At 42.4% G+C, this 18,049-nt stretch overlaps 1 protein-coding gene across 2 annotated transcripts in view; it reads left to right on the top strand.

Annotated features, from left to right (window-relative positions):
* tnrc6c.L (trinucleotide repeat containing 6C L homeolog) overlaps positions 1-18,049 on the top strand; it is a 112,264-nt gene that overhangs the window by 83,885 nt on the left and 10,330 nt on the right. The window contains exons 7-22 of one of the 2 annotated variants that reach the window (XM_041576974.1): positions 2,455-5,007; positions 6,814-7,023; positions 7,286-7,440; positions 8,238-8,318; positions 8,586-8,643; positions 10,720-10,865; positions 11,870-12,019; positions 12,383-12,535; positions 13,196-13,315; positions 13,602-13,685; positions 14,225-14,459; positions 15,281-15,451; positions 16,483-16,671; positions 16,745-16,888; positions 16,985-17,179; positions 17,276-17,346. In XM_041576974.1, coding sequence (XP_041432908.1) covers positions 2,455-5,007; positions 6,814-7,023; positions 7,286-7,440; positions 8,238-8,318; positions 8,586-8,643; positions 10,720-10,865; positions 11,870-12,019; positions 12,383-12,535; positions 13,196-13,315; positions 13,602-13,685; positions 14,225-14,459; positions 15,281-15,451; positions 16,483-16,671; positions 16,745-16,888; positions 16,985-17,179; positions 17,276-17,346 — 4,715 coding nt within the window. Of the gene's footprint in view, positions 1-2,454; positions 5,008-6,813; positions 7,024-7,285; positions 7,441-8,237; positions 8,319-8,585; positions 8,644-10,719; positions 10,866-11,845; positions 12,020-12,382; positions 12,536-13,195; positions 13,316-13,601; positions 13,686-14,224; positions 14,460-15,280; positions 15,452-16,482; positions 16,672-16,744; positions 16,889-16,984; positions 17,180-17,275; positions 17,347-18,049 lie in introns of both variants that reach the window. The other variant, XM_041576973.1, reaches the window with a different exon arrangement.

Below are 18,049 nucleotides of genomic sequence, written 5' to 3'. Positions count from 1 at the left end.
GCCATATCAGCCCCCTTTTTTTTGCCAACTTTGTAATTTTTGTTTTGTATCAGTTTGAAGTTCCTCAACTAATACTCCCTGTTCCACAGCTCAGTAATGTAACAGTTTGAAACCTGCAAGAGTTCCTGGTCATGTGAAATTGCATTTGGGTTAGGAGGATTAGCAGAGATATCAATGTTAATATAGCCGGCACAAGTATTCTCTTTCCATTAGGCTAGAACAGCGTGTCTTAACTTTATTCAGATGGGACCCAGATTATGGCTGGCAGACAGCTTTGGAACCAAAGATTAGGTCTTAAAGTAAAAATAGATTGTCTACGAATTAGGACATTCCACCAATGGGTGCACAGTATTGCTTTGTACTGTATTAAAGGGGATAATATCAATACCTTTGTACCCTCTGATTTACTTGCTGAGATTTACTTCTATACACCTATTCTAGCACTGAGATTCTTCAGAAAACAGAGGGAGTTTTCACTATTATGGAGAGTTCCATTTGTGTTCTTATTTGTCTGGACACACCCCCTGTGAACACATACCACACCCCCTAGACTGCTTGGTCACACCCTTTTCTGCCTCGGGCTGTCTGGCCATAACCTTCCTAAACAACCGTCCTAACTGAGTAGTTCAGAAGGTTGTGGCCAGACAGCCTGAGACAGTGGCAAGTTAATTAAGGTTAGAACTGCATTTTGGGTGCAGTTGTTCATAGAATTATGTGCTTATTTGCTGGCGGGTCCTTGCCAGGCTGCTCAGAGTACCGTATGTGCCAACTGTATGATACAGTTCATATGATACAGTTGAGTTACACTATACTAGTCTTGTGTACCAGTTTGATGGTTGTCCCTACTTTTTTGAATGAGGTTCAAGGCAAGCTCCCATTGTGTGTTGCACCTCCTATTCCACCTACTTAGTAAATAAACCCTTTTATGCAACCAAACAGTCCTTTTCTAATGATGACTTAAATCTGAGTTCTTGGACCAAGGTGTTGAATTGGTTTGAGATCCTAAGGTTGCAATGGGTATAGGAGTAGAACCTTGCCGAAAGCCGTGCAATCTATGACCAGCTTTTGCTATAATGGGCCAGAAACTACCCAATGCCATTAAAGCAAGTGTTCTATTTTTCTTCTGGGATTCTGTCATGATTTTTATGGTGTCGTTTTTATCTCTAAATTAAACTCTTTACACTGCAAATAATTCACTCTACCATGTAAAATGTAATTCCCGAACTAACAAGTATACTTTTTTTGTTGTAATGCTTTCAGAAAGAGCCAGTGCTCCACTATGGAACTGCTTTATGACAGGCTATTGTTTTTCCTACTCAATGTAACTGAAGAAGTTGCTGTGGGACATGCAGTTTTACTATTGAGTGTTGTTATATGTACCAGGCAGCTGTTTTCTAGTTGCCTTCCCATTTTTCTGCTGATAGGCTGCTGGAGGGAAAGGGAAGGGGGTGATATCACTCCAACTTGCAGTACAGCACTAAAGAGTGACTGAAGTTTATCAGAGCACAAGCCACATGACTGGGGGCGCCTGGGAAAGTGACTATGTCTAGCCTAATGTCAGATTTCAAACTTAAATATAAAAAAAATCAGTTTGCTTTTTTGAAAAACAGATTACAGCGCAGACGTCTGCTGGAGCAGCAGTATTAACTATTGTGTTTTGAAAAAATACATGTTTTCCCATGACAGCATCCCTTTATTAATCACTTCTAGTTAAAAGACTTTTTAAAGTTAATTTATCTATGGTCTGCACTTGGTAGCACAGGCTTGTATTGTTTGTTCTCTCTTTTATTTCTGTAGTGCCTACATGTTTAATAGCTCTTTTTATACAGATTTTTTTTTAACATTTCCAGTCCCTGCCCCAGTAGTGCTTACAATCTTAGCTCCCTATTCTCACACACACACACTAGGGTCATTTTTTAAGAGCCAATAAACCCCCACAAAAAGAATATACAAGCTCCATGGCAGATCAGAATCCAACTCGGGAGCCCATTGCTGCATGGCATCAGTGCAAACCAGTCTGCTACGTTGAAGCTTCATGTTGTATTTTTTATAAATGAATAATGAAAAGGTCATTGAACTCCATTAAATCTTGAAAACCATGGGAGATGCCGAGTTTCAGTTCCAGTTTGGAGCTATAAACCTGCATTTTCCTCAGTGGTTGGAAAGCCATGCATGCTTGCTAATGCCATTTCACGGGCAAGTGGTTTGTTTACCTTGCCACGTTTCATTGCACAGATGTTCTGGTCTTGTGGAATATTTCATCTAGATATATTACATGGCTAAACAGGCATTTAGTATGTCTATAAGATGGTTATTGCTGTATTACTTAGGCTGCTGGAGTTTGTTTAACGTCGTAGAGGAATGGGGATATCATAGTTTTTAAGCATTCAGCTGACCAGACCTCCATCTGAATTTCAGACTAACGTTCTTTCGGCTTTTATTTTTCCTTTCCAGATCTCAGTCACAGTGGTTTGGGTGACCATTATGAAAATTCCCACTGGGGACTGCAGCCTTCTCTCCGAGGTGAAACCGGTTGTAGCTGGGATAAAGTGATAATAGACAGGACTGACAAGGAAGCGTGGCCTTCCATTACAGGAACTGAGAGTGAATCTGCCTCAGAATGTACTACAGACACTGACTCTGCCTCCAACTGTGGCTCAGAGAAAAGTAGCATGGCTACTAGTGCCCAAGGCAACTTCACTGGACATACCAAGAAAACAAATGGCAATAATGGCACCAATGGAGCACTCATCCAAAGCACTTCTAACCAGAGTGCCCTTGGAGCTGGTGGGGCAAATGGTAATGGGAACTTAGCGAGAGTTTGGGGTGTAGCTCCAGGCTCCAGCTCTGGCATTGCTCACTGCCCTGTCAGTGGTGGGGATGGCAAGGTGGACAGCATGATTGGGGAGAGCAGGAGTCATAACTGCTGGGGAGCTTCCAACCCAAATACTGGCATCAATCTTAACCTTAACCCTAATGCCAACCCAGCTGCTTGGCCTGTACTTGGACATGAAGGGACATTGGGAGGTGGGAGTCCTTCCAGCATTTCAAGTTCAATTGGTGCCATTGGACAGAATATGGGCAGTCAGAATGGAAATGCAACTGGTACTTTAGGTGCCTGGAGGAACCTGCAGTCACAAGAGAGCACAGAACCACAAACGTCCAATTCTCAGAATGTGTCTTTCAGCGTACAACCTCAGAACCTTAACACTGATGGACCAAATAACACTAACCCCATGAATTCTTCACCAAACCTTATTAATGCAATGCAGACAAATGGACTGCCAAACTGGGGGATGGCTGTGGGAATGGGGGGCATCATCCCACCCCACCTGCAAGGCCTTCCTGGTGCTAATGGTTCCGTTTCTCAAGTCGGCGGGGTGGGAGGTGACAGCACGGCCAGCTCCATGTGGGGCTTGTCACAGGGCGGCCCTTCTGTAGGAAGCTGCAATTCAGGGTTCAGCCAGGAGGGAGGAGATGTTGTAAGCTCTAAACAAAATGGCTGCACAGTTCAGAAAGATAACAGTGGAGTCAGTGCATGGGATTCAGGACCACCTACTAGCCCTGGAATGCTGGCTTGGGGGAGAGGTAGAGGCAATGTAGGAAGCATGCATCCCGGGTCATGGGGTCATACTGGACATAGCACAAGTAATGGTGTGAATGGTGAGTGGAGTAAGGTCCCAAACCAGCATTCCAGCAACGACATCAATGTAAAAGGATCAACAGGATGGGATAGCCCCAGTGTTAACATGCAGAACACTGTCACACAGCAGGGAAGTGAGCAAATGAATGCCAGGGCCAAAACTGTTACATCTGGCAATGCAGCTAATGACCGATGCAACAGTGCTGGAAATCAGAATGAAGGAAAAGGCGGAGATGGTCAACAGGGAGATAATGTCATGCCAGATGACGGGCAGATGCAGTTGCCAAGACAAGATCTTGATCCTAGAGTCCTTTCCAATACTGGCTGGGGACAGGTCCCAGTGAAACAAAATATTGCATGGGAATTCGAAGAATTTCAGCGTCCCGATCATAAAAATGTTGGGACAGAGGCCTGGGGGGGTTCAAATACTCAGCCTTCAAACTCAGGGGGAAAGAGTGAAGGGTCCATCATGAACAGTACCAATACCTCTTCAGTATCGGGGTGGATGAACGCCCAACCTGTTTCTGCTCCTGTAAATGCAAGTTGGGGTGATAAAACGCCAAATGGTCCAGGGGGGTGGGGGGAACACGCAAGCTCTACTGTTGTCAATGCTGCTGCCAAAAGTGGTCACACTTGGAGTGCGTCCACTAATCAGGAGGACAAATCGCCCACCTGGAGTGAGCCTCATAAGTCCAAACCCCAAGGATGGGCTGACGGGCAAAAATCCAATGCAAGCTGGAATTCTACGAGTGGAGATTGGACTGATGGGCCATCTGTTCCGCCACATATGACCGATGGAAAGAAAAATGGGACAGGCTGGGACTCTGACAGTAAGCCTGGATCTGGGTGGAATGAGAATTCACGGCCTGGGACCAGTGGGTGGGGAAATGGCGCAAGCACCAAGAATAATTCCGGTACAGGCTGGGGAGAGCCGCTGAAAGCTCCTCAGCAAAACTGGGCCAATAAACCCCAAGAGAACAATTTGAGTGGGTGGGGAGGAGCAGCAACTGTAAAGCAAAATGGATCTGTATGGGTTGGTGGACCGGTGCCAGCAACACCACCAGCCAAACAAAAGGATGCTGGAGCTGGAGCTGAACCCACAGGCTGGGAAGAGCCTTCTCCACCATCTATACGCCGTAAAATGGAAATAGATGATGGTACCTCAGCTTGGGGTGAACCAAGCAATTATAACAGTAAAACTGTAAACATGTGGGATAGGAATAATCCTGTATCTCAGACCATCCCTGCAGCGAACACCAACTCCACCGCCGCCCCTACCACCCCTCCAAATACCAATATGGTTGAACCTCAGCCAACTCATCAGCCAAGTGCCCAGCAAAACCGATCCCCACTGCTCGGTCCAGGTAAGATGGTTATAATCTCTTGATCATAGAGTAGAACTGCACAAGTTTAAGGAACTAATTCATTAAAAATGTGCTACTCGCATTGTGTTTTAGCACGTACTAGACCAGTGATCCCCAACCAGTAGCTCGCGAGCAACATGTTGCTCCCCAACCCCTTGAATGTTGCTCCCAGTGGTCTCAGAGCAGGTGTTTATTTTTGTATTCCTGGTTTGAAGGAAAGCTTTAGTTGCATAAAAACCAGGTGCATAGCCAAACATAGTCTCCTGTAGGATGTCAGTCCACATGGGGTGCTACCAAATAGCCAATCACAGGCTTTATTTGGCATCCCAGGGACTTTTTTCATGCTTGTGTTGCTCCCCAACTCTTCTTACTTTGAATGTGGCTCACAGGTAAAAAAAAAGGTTGGGGACCCCTGCACTAGACTCTAGCTGCTGCTAAACTACAACTCCCAAACTTCAATGAACAGCCATCTGGTTAGTGGAGTTTTAGGTTAAACAATAGCCAGGTTGCTGCAGGTTGGCCAGTAGAGTTGCTGGCTTGGCATACGTCCCCTTTTTGCTTATTCTAGTAAACTTTACAATGAACTTCAAATGCATTTTATCAGCAAAAGGGGAATCTTTTTGTTTGCCAGACTTCCCTGTGCATTTTAAACAACAGCAGTGTGAATCTTTATAGAATATTGGCCCCCTCTGAGAGCCTCAGCTACGATAGAAGCGCATTAGTGGGCACCCTATCAATGTCACCTCTGTGCTCAGTTGTAAAATCACTGTCAGGATTAGAGTAAGGTAGATCTCCTTATTAACATGCTACCTCTTTGTTCTTAGCCGGCTTATGTGTAATTTTAAAGCTGTCTAAAATTGGAGTTAAATAATAAACATGTTAGGGGAATTCATGCCTACGATGTCACATTTACATAACACGTTTTTCTTAACCATGTCAATGCCAGAGGCTTCATTTTAAATCCATCCTAATTGAGACTCCTTTCTAGCATACTGTGAAAGGACTACACCATTGCTTTGTTTATACTGGGAGTTCTCTAAGGACTAAATGGTTGTTTGGAGAGTTACGGTGGCCATACATGGGCATATTAAAACTGCCGATATGGGCCCTTTATACGATTCAGCAGCTTATCTGCCCATGTGTGGGGGTGTCCAACGGGTCTCCCCGATCGTTATCTGGCCAAAAATCATCCTGATATTAATCGGGCAGGTTTGATTTATCCTGGAAATGAGGACTCCATGGGATAGTTGATGCAGTCCTATGACCTAGACCCGTCTGCGCCCATTTCCTTTGTATAATCCGATCGTTTGGTCCTATTGTGTATGGCCACCTATACTCACCGCATATGTAGTCTTACAGTTAACAGTAACAGGCCATACTCACAACCCTCAAGTGCTTAAACTTTCAGCCTCTCAACATCAGCTGATGCCCTGTCATTAGAATATTGGACATTAGAAATTATGTAACTGTAGTCAGAAGCTTAGAATCACATCTAGTAACCCATAGCAACCAGTCAGCTGGTATAATTTATATACCAAGCACTTTTTTGTTGCACAATATTTGCAAGTGCCTTGAGTTATTTTGGGGAGAATTTGATTAAAGATAATAATGATGTCCCAGTATTAGGATATTCTGGGAGTTGTAGTTTAGCTGCTGGAGGCCAGCATTTTGGATAAACCGTAATTTAGGAACACCCCTACCCAAGATCAGTCCCAACCCTGATGAGTGGGCGTGAGCCTTACTGTATATTGTTTTGCCAAAAATGGCTTGGATCAGTTGGATAGTAACGGTGCTTATATTTTGCAGGCTGGGGAGATTTGCCTCCTGTAAACTCAAAGACTGAAGCCTCCTGGGGAGAACCCCCATCCCCATCTGCTGCTGTTGACAATGGCACTTCGACATGGGGGAAGCCCTCCAACAGCAATTCAGGTTGGGGGGATGGCTCTGTGGAACCTCCTGGAACTTATGGAAGGACATGTGCTCCTGCTGCTGCCGCCCCCATGCTGTGCAAACCAGGTGTGGGCCCAGTTTATAATGTACTTATTCATTTCTAGCCACAGATCGAATAACGAACAAGCCCCACTGTTCAGTTTCTACACAAGGAGTATCTTGCCATTGTATATTAAATGTATATTGTCTCAAAATATCACTCTACATCATACTAAAAGTTAGTTATTTAATGTCATTTAATGTCTTTAAGATCCAGGTTAGCAGAATCCCTTGTTTGGAAAATGTTCTCTTTGCTTAGAAATCCACCATCTTTTCTTTTCACTTGCAGCTCCCAAATCTATGCAAGAAGGCTGGGGTAGTAGTGGAGAGGAGGTCGGCCTTGCCAGCCAGTGGGAAGAAGATGAGGGAGACATGTGGAATAATGCTACTTCTCAAGACAGTAACTCTTCCTGCAACTCCTGGGCCAAAAAAGGACTTTCAAAGGTAACAGTAAGTCTATAGAGCATTCATATAAAAGGTGACATGGTATCAACAGCGTATCTACTCTCATTAGCTTCCTTTTCTGGAAAAAAATACCGGCCTTCCTATAGATTTCTTTTTTCCCTATTAACATTGGGATCAACCATCATTTTTACCGGGCAGGCCGGTAAAATACCGGCCAGGTGGCAACCCTAACTCTCATATACTACACTATGCTTAATTTTTATACAATTTGCCCTGCTTTGTACATAATTTTTATCTTAAATAAAGATTTTTTTTAATTGTATGTGAGGAAAGGTGTCATTTTGACACAACCAATGCCCACAAATATTATCAGAATGTACACCAATTATACATTGCTTCAATACTTCCATTGCTTAGACACTCACATCAGACACCATTAGCTTCCGTCCACAAATCAGGACACATTTAGGTGGGTCCTCAGAACTAGACAAAGGTTTATAATAACATAGCAGTAAACCCATCGTTATACCAAGCTGCACTTGGCCAGTCGAACCTGAAAATTTTTGGGTGCATTTTCTTAGCAGGTACTCTTATCAGGAAATCTAGGTCAGTTATCCCTGTGTGTACTGGGGATTTACAGTTCAGCAACAAGAGAACTTCTAAGAGAACTGCTACACCCAATTGTAGAAAGCTTCACCCCCACCCCCTTTTTATGGGATTTCTGTTCCTACGAAAAATGATTAAGCTGCCTTTCACCAAAGAAATGCCCTGGCACCTATCCCAAACTCTACTTTGCTCCAGGCTTTCATCATTGTGTATCTGCTGTATTTGCACAGGTCATAAAGACTCCAAGCAAGTCCGACGAGGTCTGGATCATGTCCCGACTGACTAAACAGCTCACTGATATGGGCTTCCCGGTTAGTGTTTGCATGAACTTATACTAATACAGAGCATTCTTTATCTGTCTGAGTGGTATTTCATATACTTTGTGAACATTGGAAATTTTCATAATTAGGTAGGCTGGGTTTAGCGGCAGAGTCTGTAACTCTGGGAAAGTGTGTATGGTTACAGTAAGTTAGAAGATGTCATGGGAAGGGTCTGTATTTTGCTGGGAGTTGTAGTTCAGAAGACCTTTAGGGACCAAGTTTAATATCCTTTCTCAAATCCTTTCTCCCTCTCTACAGAAAGAGCCTTCTGAAGAGGCCTTGAAAAGTAACAATATGAATCTGGACCAGGCCATGAGTAAGTATTTCAATTCCTGCTCTAGTGTGCCAGCAATTCCTCTTTTGTCCTGCCAAGACATTATACGTGGAGGATTTCTTTCCACTTTGACTGCTTTTTTAGTACAGGGCTACTCGGAGAGCTCATAACAGCAGAGAGATGGGGAACAGCACCCCAACTTGAAACTCCCCCTGTGACTTTAATGGGGCACCATACCATATTTTGTGTTACTGAAACATTGACATGCTTGCATTATTCAAATGGGCTGGGAGACGGAAGCATGGATCAGAGCTCTCAGAGAGTGCCTGTGTTGTCAAAATGCCATTACCTGCCTTTCATTACTTCTCATTCAGAAGAATTGGAAATGCTCTACCTATGGCTACTGGTGTGCTTAGCTCAGGAGTGCAAAAGCATTTACCATGTTTTTGGCGGGTAATGGTTTTGCCACATTATTCTTTTTTAGTACTGTGACTAGAGTTGCCACCTGGCCAGTATTTTATTGGCCAGTAAAAATTATGGTTGATCCCAATGTTATTAAAGGGGACCTGTCACCCAGACTCAAACATCTGTATAATAAAAGTTCTTTTCAAATTAAACATGAAATCCAATTTCTATTTTTAATTAAAGCATTCATAGTTGTTGTAAGCTCATTTAAAAATCTCAGCTGTCAATCAAATATTGTCTCCTCCTCCTCTATGCCTAGGAGGCAGGGCAGACAATTACTTTCACTTTCCATTCAGCACATCCTAGATGTCACTGCTCTCCCTACATTGCCCTGTTCTCTTCACCATTTAATTATGTTGCCAGTACATGGGGATGGACATCCGGTCCCCCATTCTGCTGCACAAACAAGATTCTGAGATGATACAAGGCTTGTCTTAATAAGTGTCCACAAAATTTCTCCTGCCTGATTGCTATTATTATGAGTTCCCAGACTGAAGGAAACAAGATTCAAATAATTTATACCATGTAATTAAAGTTAGTTTTGCTTGACTTATGTGATACAATAGGATTTTTAATCATTTTTTTTGGGCAACTTTAATAGGGAAAAAAAGATAAATATATAGGAAGGCTAGTATTTTTTTCCAGAAAAGGTGACAACCCTAACTGTGACTGGTATAAGCCACATGCATACAGCACTTCATATGTGAAACTGCACCTGGTAACCTTCTTGGTGCTTTGTTAAACAAAGCTGTCAAACTGTTTCACTGCTGTGAAAGTGTGCAGGAGGTATGACCGTAGGGGGAAAAAGTCACTGCTAATGCCTAAAAACACATTTATTAAGGGTCGAATTTCAAATTCATGTGAGCTTTATTTAAACTGCGAAATTGAACAGCACCATCGACTCTTGAATCATTTAAAAAGCCTTTATGCTTTTGTGGGCATCACCGCAACGTTTCAGGCCATGCGGCCTTTTATCAAACGTTGCGGTGATGTCCACAAAAGCATAAATAAAGGCTTTTTAAATGATTGAAGAGTCGATGGTGCTGTTCAATTTCGCATTATACTGGTTGCCAATGGGAATTCGCCATTGCAGAACGTGCACCATACCTAAAGAATATTGAGAATCCATGTGCTGACTACTCTTTCTTCACAGCTTTATTTAAACTCACATATATTGGATTGTACATGATAATCGATTATTTATTTAAAAAATCGAATATTACTGAATTTTACTGACTCGAAAACTCGATTCTAGTTTTTTCTCAGAAAGAAACTTGAATGCCAGGAAGGCTACAAACAACTCCAAATTGGTCACTGCACCTCTCCCATTGACTTATGCAGTAATTTGGCAGGTTTTAGGTGGCAAATAGTCGAATTCTTAAAAGGCCAGAGTATGATAAATCTCGAAAATCGAATTAACATTTTTTTTAAAAAAAACCTCGAATAGAGTTTGGATAATTCCCTGGTTGAATTTGACAGTTTTTACCATAAAAAAATTTAAGAATTCCAATTAAAATTTTCAATTCGACCCTTAATTAATTAATCTGCCTCATGTATTTTCTTTTACCGTGTCTAGTAACTCCAGATACTTCACGTTGCAGTTATGGCTGCTTGTGATAATGAATGAGAGATATGTTTTGCCTTTTTTCACAGGCGCTCTCCTGGAAAAGAAGGTGGAAATGGACAAGCGTGGATTAGGATTGGCAGACTATAATGTGATGGTCTCCAAACCCCTGAGCTGCCGCCAGCCACCAAACTCCAAAGAGTCTTCCATGGACCGCCCCACTTTCCTTGACAAGGTAAAAACTGTTTTTGTTTTTTTGTTCTGTTTGTAAACGAATACAGATTTTGCATTATAATATTGCCAAAATGGGACAACCATATTAACTTGTGTATTTAAAAGTGCCACTAGAATAGTTAGTTTGTGACAACACCATACCTAACTAACTAGCTGCCAATGATTGGTAACAGTCTGGCAGACATATGCAAGTGTCCCCAGTCATAAGCAGCTATTGATTGGCTGTAGTTACAACCCAGCAGTATGGAATGCTTGTATGTCAGAGTTATGTTTTTTTGCCCCCTACAAGCAAAGAAGGGGCATTCACTTCCTTTATCTAGTGTCATGTGAGGGTTGTTTTCTGGGTTGTGTTTTCGTAAATCCTGCTGGATTTTTAGAGTGAGTGTTTTAGGGCTTTTATTCTGGAACTATTATATTCGTGAATGTTGTTCTAAGAGCCCTGACATGTACCTCTGCTCTAATTACTGAATGTCTTAATGTAAAAAGTAAGTTAAGGTAAATTTGTTTTACAGAAGGTGTTAGGGGGGTGGTTCAGGATTTGTATAGGAGTTTGTATGCACTGCTTTCATATAAAGCTCAGTGGTGCCTTTTTGGCCTTGTATCTATTCAGGCTTTGTCCACTGCCCTGCAGAAACTGGGTTGTGGGGGCGTAGTGAAGGATTAGTGTTATATTGACAGAACAGCTGAACTAGAGCAGCAGACATATGAACCATGTGGCTTGTCTCTGCTTAAATGTCAGCAAAGCTTTTAACCCCTTACCTGTGTTGGCTTGCGTTGGGTATATGAGGGCTACAAAGCTTGCTAATGCCATATTTTTGATTATATTATATTCGGCAGCACTGACTAGGGTTGCCACCTTTTCTGTAAAAGAAATACCTGCCTTCCTATATATTTAGCTCTGTGCACTAACAGCTTTCCTTCCTCTCTCACACATCTCCCCACATGCTTATTTGTGTCTTCTTTCTGGAACCTGGCCTGCAGCTCACCATCTCCCTCTCCAATCAGGATGGCGGCCTAGCGGAAGAGCCCACTTCTTCACCATTTTTGCCTTCACCAAGCCTGAAGCTCCCCCATCCAAACAGTGCACTCCCTAATCAGGCCCTGGGTGCAATGACAGCAGGGCTTAGCATGCAGAACTTGAATTCCACTAGACAGGTGAGGAAGGTTGAGGTGCTTGTTTGAGATGGGGAACCAACCTGCAGCTTTAGAAAATGGGAAGGCATCCAAGTACTATCCAAGTGCAGGCCAGGGACCTTATGCTAAGTTTATATGAGTAGTTGGCTGAATTAGGGACCTCAGAAGCCATAAGTCTTGACCTTCAATGCAGCAGTAACTAGAGCATCTATGTATGCAATTTTTACTTTAATCATTATTCTTTCTTGCAGTTTTCATAGTACTGTAAATCATGATTCCTGCATTGCTTGTATCACCATGCTTATCTTCTCAGTTCCAAGAACTCTGTACCATTATGGCTTTAAGTGTGCACTGCTAATACTCATTGTCCCCATCTCTGTACAGATGCAGAGTGGCAATATGGGTATGTTTGGCAATAGTGGAGCAGCACAAGCCAGGTCCATGCAGCAACAGCAACAGCAGCAGCCACCAGTGCAACCTCTCAACTCATCCCAGCCTAGTCTTCGTGCTCAAGTGCCTCAGTTCTTATCCCCTCAGGTGAGGAACTTGTCACCTCAATATAGGCTTCTGTTCTGTACTGAAAGGCATGTGTTGGCTTGCTCAGGTATCCCCATTAGCTTGAGTGACCCAAAATATTGAATTCCCTCAAGTATAAAACTGCGGGAATTGTTTTTAGCCTGACTCAGATTTACAGATGACAATACATGTATGTATGTATATTTTTATTTGTATAGCGCTCCTTGAGGGCAAAGCACTGTACAGCAAAACAATAAATTAGTAGTTATAAACAAGGGGTCATTATGATAAGTATTAATAAGTGCATAATTAGAAATACAATACATTTCACATAAATATAAAATATAATTACAATACAGATTAAGTGCTCCGTGTTCAGGAGACAAAAGGATGGAGGACCCTGCCCCTTGGGGCTTAGTCTTAATGGAAGGCACAGACACAATTTGTAGGTTACAGTGTGTTACACTGTCATATAAATGCCATTTCCCAGCTCAATGTAGATGTTACACGTAGATGAAACTGCCTTGTCCCATATTTTCCTTCATATTGTGATCATATTGTTTCCCGGTAGCAAAAGAGAAGGCATGTGCCATATTTGAGAGATACATGGCTTGATCGTCATCTACAAGCCTCTAGCGTTGCAGCTGTAGTAACACACTCTGGTTTCTCTTATCATTTTAGGTTCAAGCACAGCTTTTGCAGTTTGCAGCAAAAAACATTGGTCTCAACCCTGCACTATTAACTTCGCCAATTAATCCTCAGCATATGACCATGTTGAACCAGCTCTATCAGCTGCAGCTGGTAAGTAACAACCAGCCACTGTAGTAAAGATTACAGGTAATTAAAGGAGGTGTTGCACAGCCAGAACAGAACTTCTGAGCTGTTGAAACATGGACATAATTAGTTTGATGTAATTAGCAGAGCTTTAGATATTCATAGATACTCATGAACTGCCAATGAAAATAAGTAATCCTGTTGTCCTCCATTAAGTCTATTGCTACATAAGGGACTGGCACAACTACTGCTTAGTGCGCCTCTGGCTTAGAACTTCTCCATTGGGGTGACCTGTCCCTCATTCTACCTGCAGGCGTATCAGCGTTTACAACTCCAGCAGCAGATGTTACAGGCTCAGCGCAATGTTTCCGGACCCATGAGACAACAGGAGCAGCAAGTAGGTGAACTGCACTTAACGTTGCATGTTAAAAGGCATCAGAAAGCCGCCTTCCATGCCAGTTTAGCCCCCCTGTGAACATCATGAGCACTAACAGGAAACTGCACACTGTGAAAAACTTTCTTGTTAACAATGTTATTGCTGGAAAGTGTCTGGAAATGTTCATACATCAATCTTGGGCATATTGAAGAACAATGGGGAGGATGCAGGGAGTAGTAGCTTGGTAAGATCACATTCCTCTAACTCTCATCAAGTGGAGGTACAAGAACAGAAGCTTAACTAGAAGTAATGGCATTTTTCAATATTATCTGAAACTTTGGGATTACAATGTTTTTCATAAACATTTAGTGAAATTGTTTATCAATCAGTACAAGGCTTATACCTCCTAGGACCCCAGCAGTCAGAGCCTGCTTCCTCTATAATTATGTCCCTGAGCAAGAGGTCAATACATTGCATATGCATTCATGTTTTTGCCTGTCTTATCTTCCCTTTTATCCCCCTATTAATTCCACACGACTTGTGTTTTGTGCCTTTTGCAGGTCGCACGCACAATCAATAACATGCAACAGCAGATACAGCAACATCAACGGCAGCTGGCCCAGGCACTGCTCATGAAGCAGCAGCAGCCTCCCCCTCCACATGCTCCTTTGCACCCTCCAGCAGGCAAGTCTGCGCTGGACAGTTTCTCATCCCATACCCTGGCCCCCGGCCTGTCTGACCTTCACACCAAAGAGCAGCAGTCTTCATTCTGCACCTTCCCCCCATACCCACTTGGTGAGAGTGCATCATAAGTATATACATGTACTGGGAGGAATTAGGCAAAAGTGTGATGAGTGAAAGAACTTGTAAAGAACTTTCATTTACTCATTTACAGATCTTTTCCTGTACAGTTTTTCTTGGAATACTGGGGCTTCAATTGTTTAAGAAATGGCAGCAACTAAAGAATTCCCATGGCTGCACCTCCTTAGCAATTTGCAGACAAGTTATCAGGTTGGGACAGTGTGGATATGAATCACACAGATGACTACAAAAGGGGCTTTGAAAGTACTGGCACCAGTTAAACTCATTGCCTTGGTCAGCTGTACTCCTGCCCATGTATTAAATGTGGAAATGATCATATCTGTCTAAACTGGGGAAAAAGACCCTCTACAGAAAGTTTGACAGTGTAATATCTTCATGAAGAAGATCATCTTTGCACATTCACAGCCATTTAACAAAGAATATTTGCTCACAAAATCAAAAATGTTAGCAAATCTGTATAGCAGCGCCTGTCTGACTTGATACACCAGTCTAATAGTACGCTAATTGTGCAAAGCCAAATGTCAGATCATAGATAGACAAACCTATTCAAGTTCATCAGTATGATATATACAATGGTCTTTTTTAGCGTATAACTGCCTCTACTCACAGTGCAATTATTTAGCATGGGGCTGCAATTTTTTTTTGTTCCTACTAATTATTGTAGCATTTCACACCTCCTTTGCCCACTTTTAGCTTAGAAACAAGAGCATCTGGAGGCAGATCATACTTACTGTTCCCATAATTCTAAATTGGGCAGTTGGAATGCCTACCAATAACCATTAATCTCTCTGCAGTGGCTGGACTGAACCCCGGCATGAATGTAAACAACTTGGACATGGCAGGCAGTTTGTCAGTGAAGGATTCATCTCAGTCCCAGTCTCGTCTACCACAATGGACTCATCCCAACGCCATGGACAGCTTGACAAATGTTGCATCTCCACATGACCCCACCCCCGGCAAGCCTGGTAAGTCATGCACTTTTTGCACAGATGACTATTCAGTGCCCTAAAGCTGCACCATGTTTGAATACAGACATACATTTAAACATATCATAATCCATGCCATTAATCTGTCAGAGATGTTTGCCAGCCCCTTTGCAAGTATTGAGGATAAGCTTGCTTAGGCACTTAATGAAGGTGAGCAGAATCCAGTCATTATGTGTGTATTCAGGTCAATAGCTCAGAGAGGCTTACTAATATAGGTGCTGTATTGTGTTAGTGCAGTTACCCATTGCATCCAGATCTTTATTGCTTGCTCTATCATCACCTTTGCTACTTAGCACCCATGTTAATAAATCAGGCCCACTGTATGTCCTACTGCTCATACACATTACTGACCTAGCAGTCCAACAGAAACCGTGTTGCAGAAATAATTTTTACGAAGCTTTTTCACCACGCTAAGGCGCTTCATTTGCATGCAAAAAAATAATTCATCAATAATTCATCTTTAGGTAGCTTATCTTTTCCAGATGATAAAAGTGGCAAATTCAGTGGGGCTCCGCACATGGCTCACCTCATGCATTTAAATATCCTTCTTGCTGCAGACTAACTGCATTTGTCACAGTACAGCAACTTCCATTTAGATTATAACCTTCACATCTATCATTGGTGGAACCTCCAAGGGGCTCTACCAAACAGCATTTCTAAAATCTACAATTATATGCTTGCAACCAACCTTTCATGATAGCAACTGTATAAAACACCCTTTTGTTTTTTTTATCGAAAAAATATAATTGCAGTTTAAAAAAAAAAAAGCTTTGTTTTTCCAGTTGTTGTTGTGCTATTTTAGAGTAGTTTGCTGTGAAGTAGTTAAGCACCACTTATTTCTGAACATGTATCTGCCTGCTAGTTTCTAGTAACCATACAAGTATGACCATTACGGCCACCACATGGCTTTTCAGGCAATAGCCACCATGATGATTGTATGCCATGTCGTCTTATTTGAAGTTGTAATGGCTTGAATTATGTATTCCCTTAAATATTTCTTTGTGACACAGGTGCCCTTCCTGGTGGTCTGAGCATTGGTCCTGGAAAGTCCTCTCTGGATGACTCCTACAGTCGCTACGATCTCCTGTCTAACAGCGAGTCACCAAATAGTCCTCCTGTTCCCGTTTCTGACAGCTGGTCACGTGCCAAATCTGAGAGTGAAAAAATCTCCAATGGATCCAACATCAACTGGCCTCCTGGTAAGTGTGGTGAGTTGGGGTCATTTTCTGATGTACGGCAACAAAGGCTCACCAGTGTTTTGTACCCCCTTAGAGTTTCACCCCGGAGTACCTTGGAAAGGACTGCAGAATATTGACCCAGAGAATGATCCTGATGTGACTCCTGGGAGCGTTCATACAGGCCCTACCATAAACACCACCATCCAGGATGTCAATCGATATCTGCTCAAGAGCGGAGGTGATGAAAATGGACATCGTAAATTCACCTCATTTGCTGATGCCCTTAAATTGCCTTTGTTCTTTTAACTTACTGAATGTGCTATTGTTGTTTCAGGTAAACTGTCTGATATCAAGTCAACGTGGTCATCCAGCCCCATCTCCCACACTCAAGCATCCCTGTCTCATGAGCTGTGGAAAGTACCGAGAAACACTACAGCCCCATCCAGACCTCCTCCTGGACTGACCAATGCTAAACCCTCCTCTGCCTGGAGTTCAAACCAACTGGGCTGGACAAGCTCCTATTCCTCTGGTATAAACCAAGCCAGCAACATACTACCTAATTTAATTGCCTTGTACTTGGAATATTGCTTCTACTATTGTATTTTGTTGTATGCCTTCCTTGCAGGTTCCACTTGGAGTACTGACAGCTCAGGAAGAACTAGCAGCTGGTTGGTCTTGCGCAACCTAACCCCACAGGTACAGCAAGTGTGCAATAAATTGAGTACTGTGCTATCCTAGTATTTACAGATCAGACATGGAGAGCCTGGGATACTAGCAATTTTTACCAATACTACAGCACACACCCTTTTCAACGTCTGGTGACCCTCTGAGAGTCCTGTGAGTTGTAGTCCAGTAACAGCTGGATAGCCAAAGGTTGAAGATCACATAATTAGAAGCAAGAACAGATTATGCTAGAGGTTTCATAGTATCATAGATCAAAGAGGGGCATCGTTAATACAGGTATGGGATCTGTTATCCAGAATGATTGGGACCTGGGGAGTTCTAGATAAGGAACATAATCATGTCTTAATTCTACTAAAAAAGCATGTAAACATTAAATAAGTCCAATAGGCAGCTTTTGCTTCCAATAAGGATTAATGATATCTTATTTGGGTACAAGTTATGGTTATTACTATTACAGAGAGAAGGAAATCATTTTTTAAAATTTGATTTATTTGATTATAATGGAGTCTAGGGGAGACAGCCTTTCCGTAATTCTGAGCTTTCTGGATAACGGGTGTCCGGATAACGGATCCCATATCTGTAATTGCATCTATAAGCAAAATAGAAGATAAGACCTGGCAGCACATAACTGATAACTGGGTAATACAAAGATCTGCTCCAATAGCTGAATGTCTGATGCACCATCTAAAAATCAATATTACTTACTGTCTAAAGC

The sequence above is a fragment of the Xenopus laevis genome, chromosome 9_10L (genome assembly GCF_017654675.1).
Source record: "Xenopus laevis strain J_2021 chromosome 9_10L, Xenopus_laevis_v10.1, whole genome shotgun sequence".
Classification (NCBI taxonomy): Eukaryota; Metazoa; Chordata; class Amphibia; order Anura; family Pipidae; genus Xenopus; species Xenopus laevis.
The sequence above is the reverse complement of the archived record's forward strand: the minus strand, read 5'-3'. Positions and strand labels throughout refer to the sequence as shown.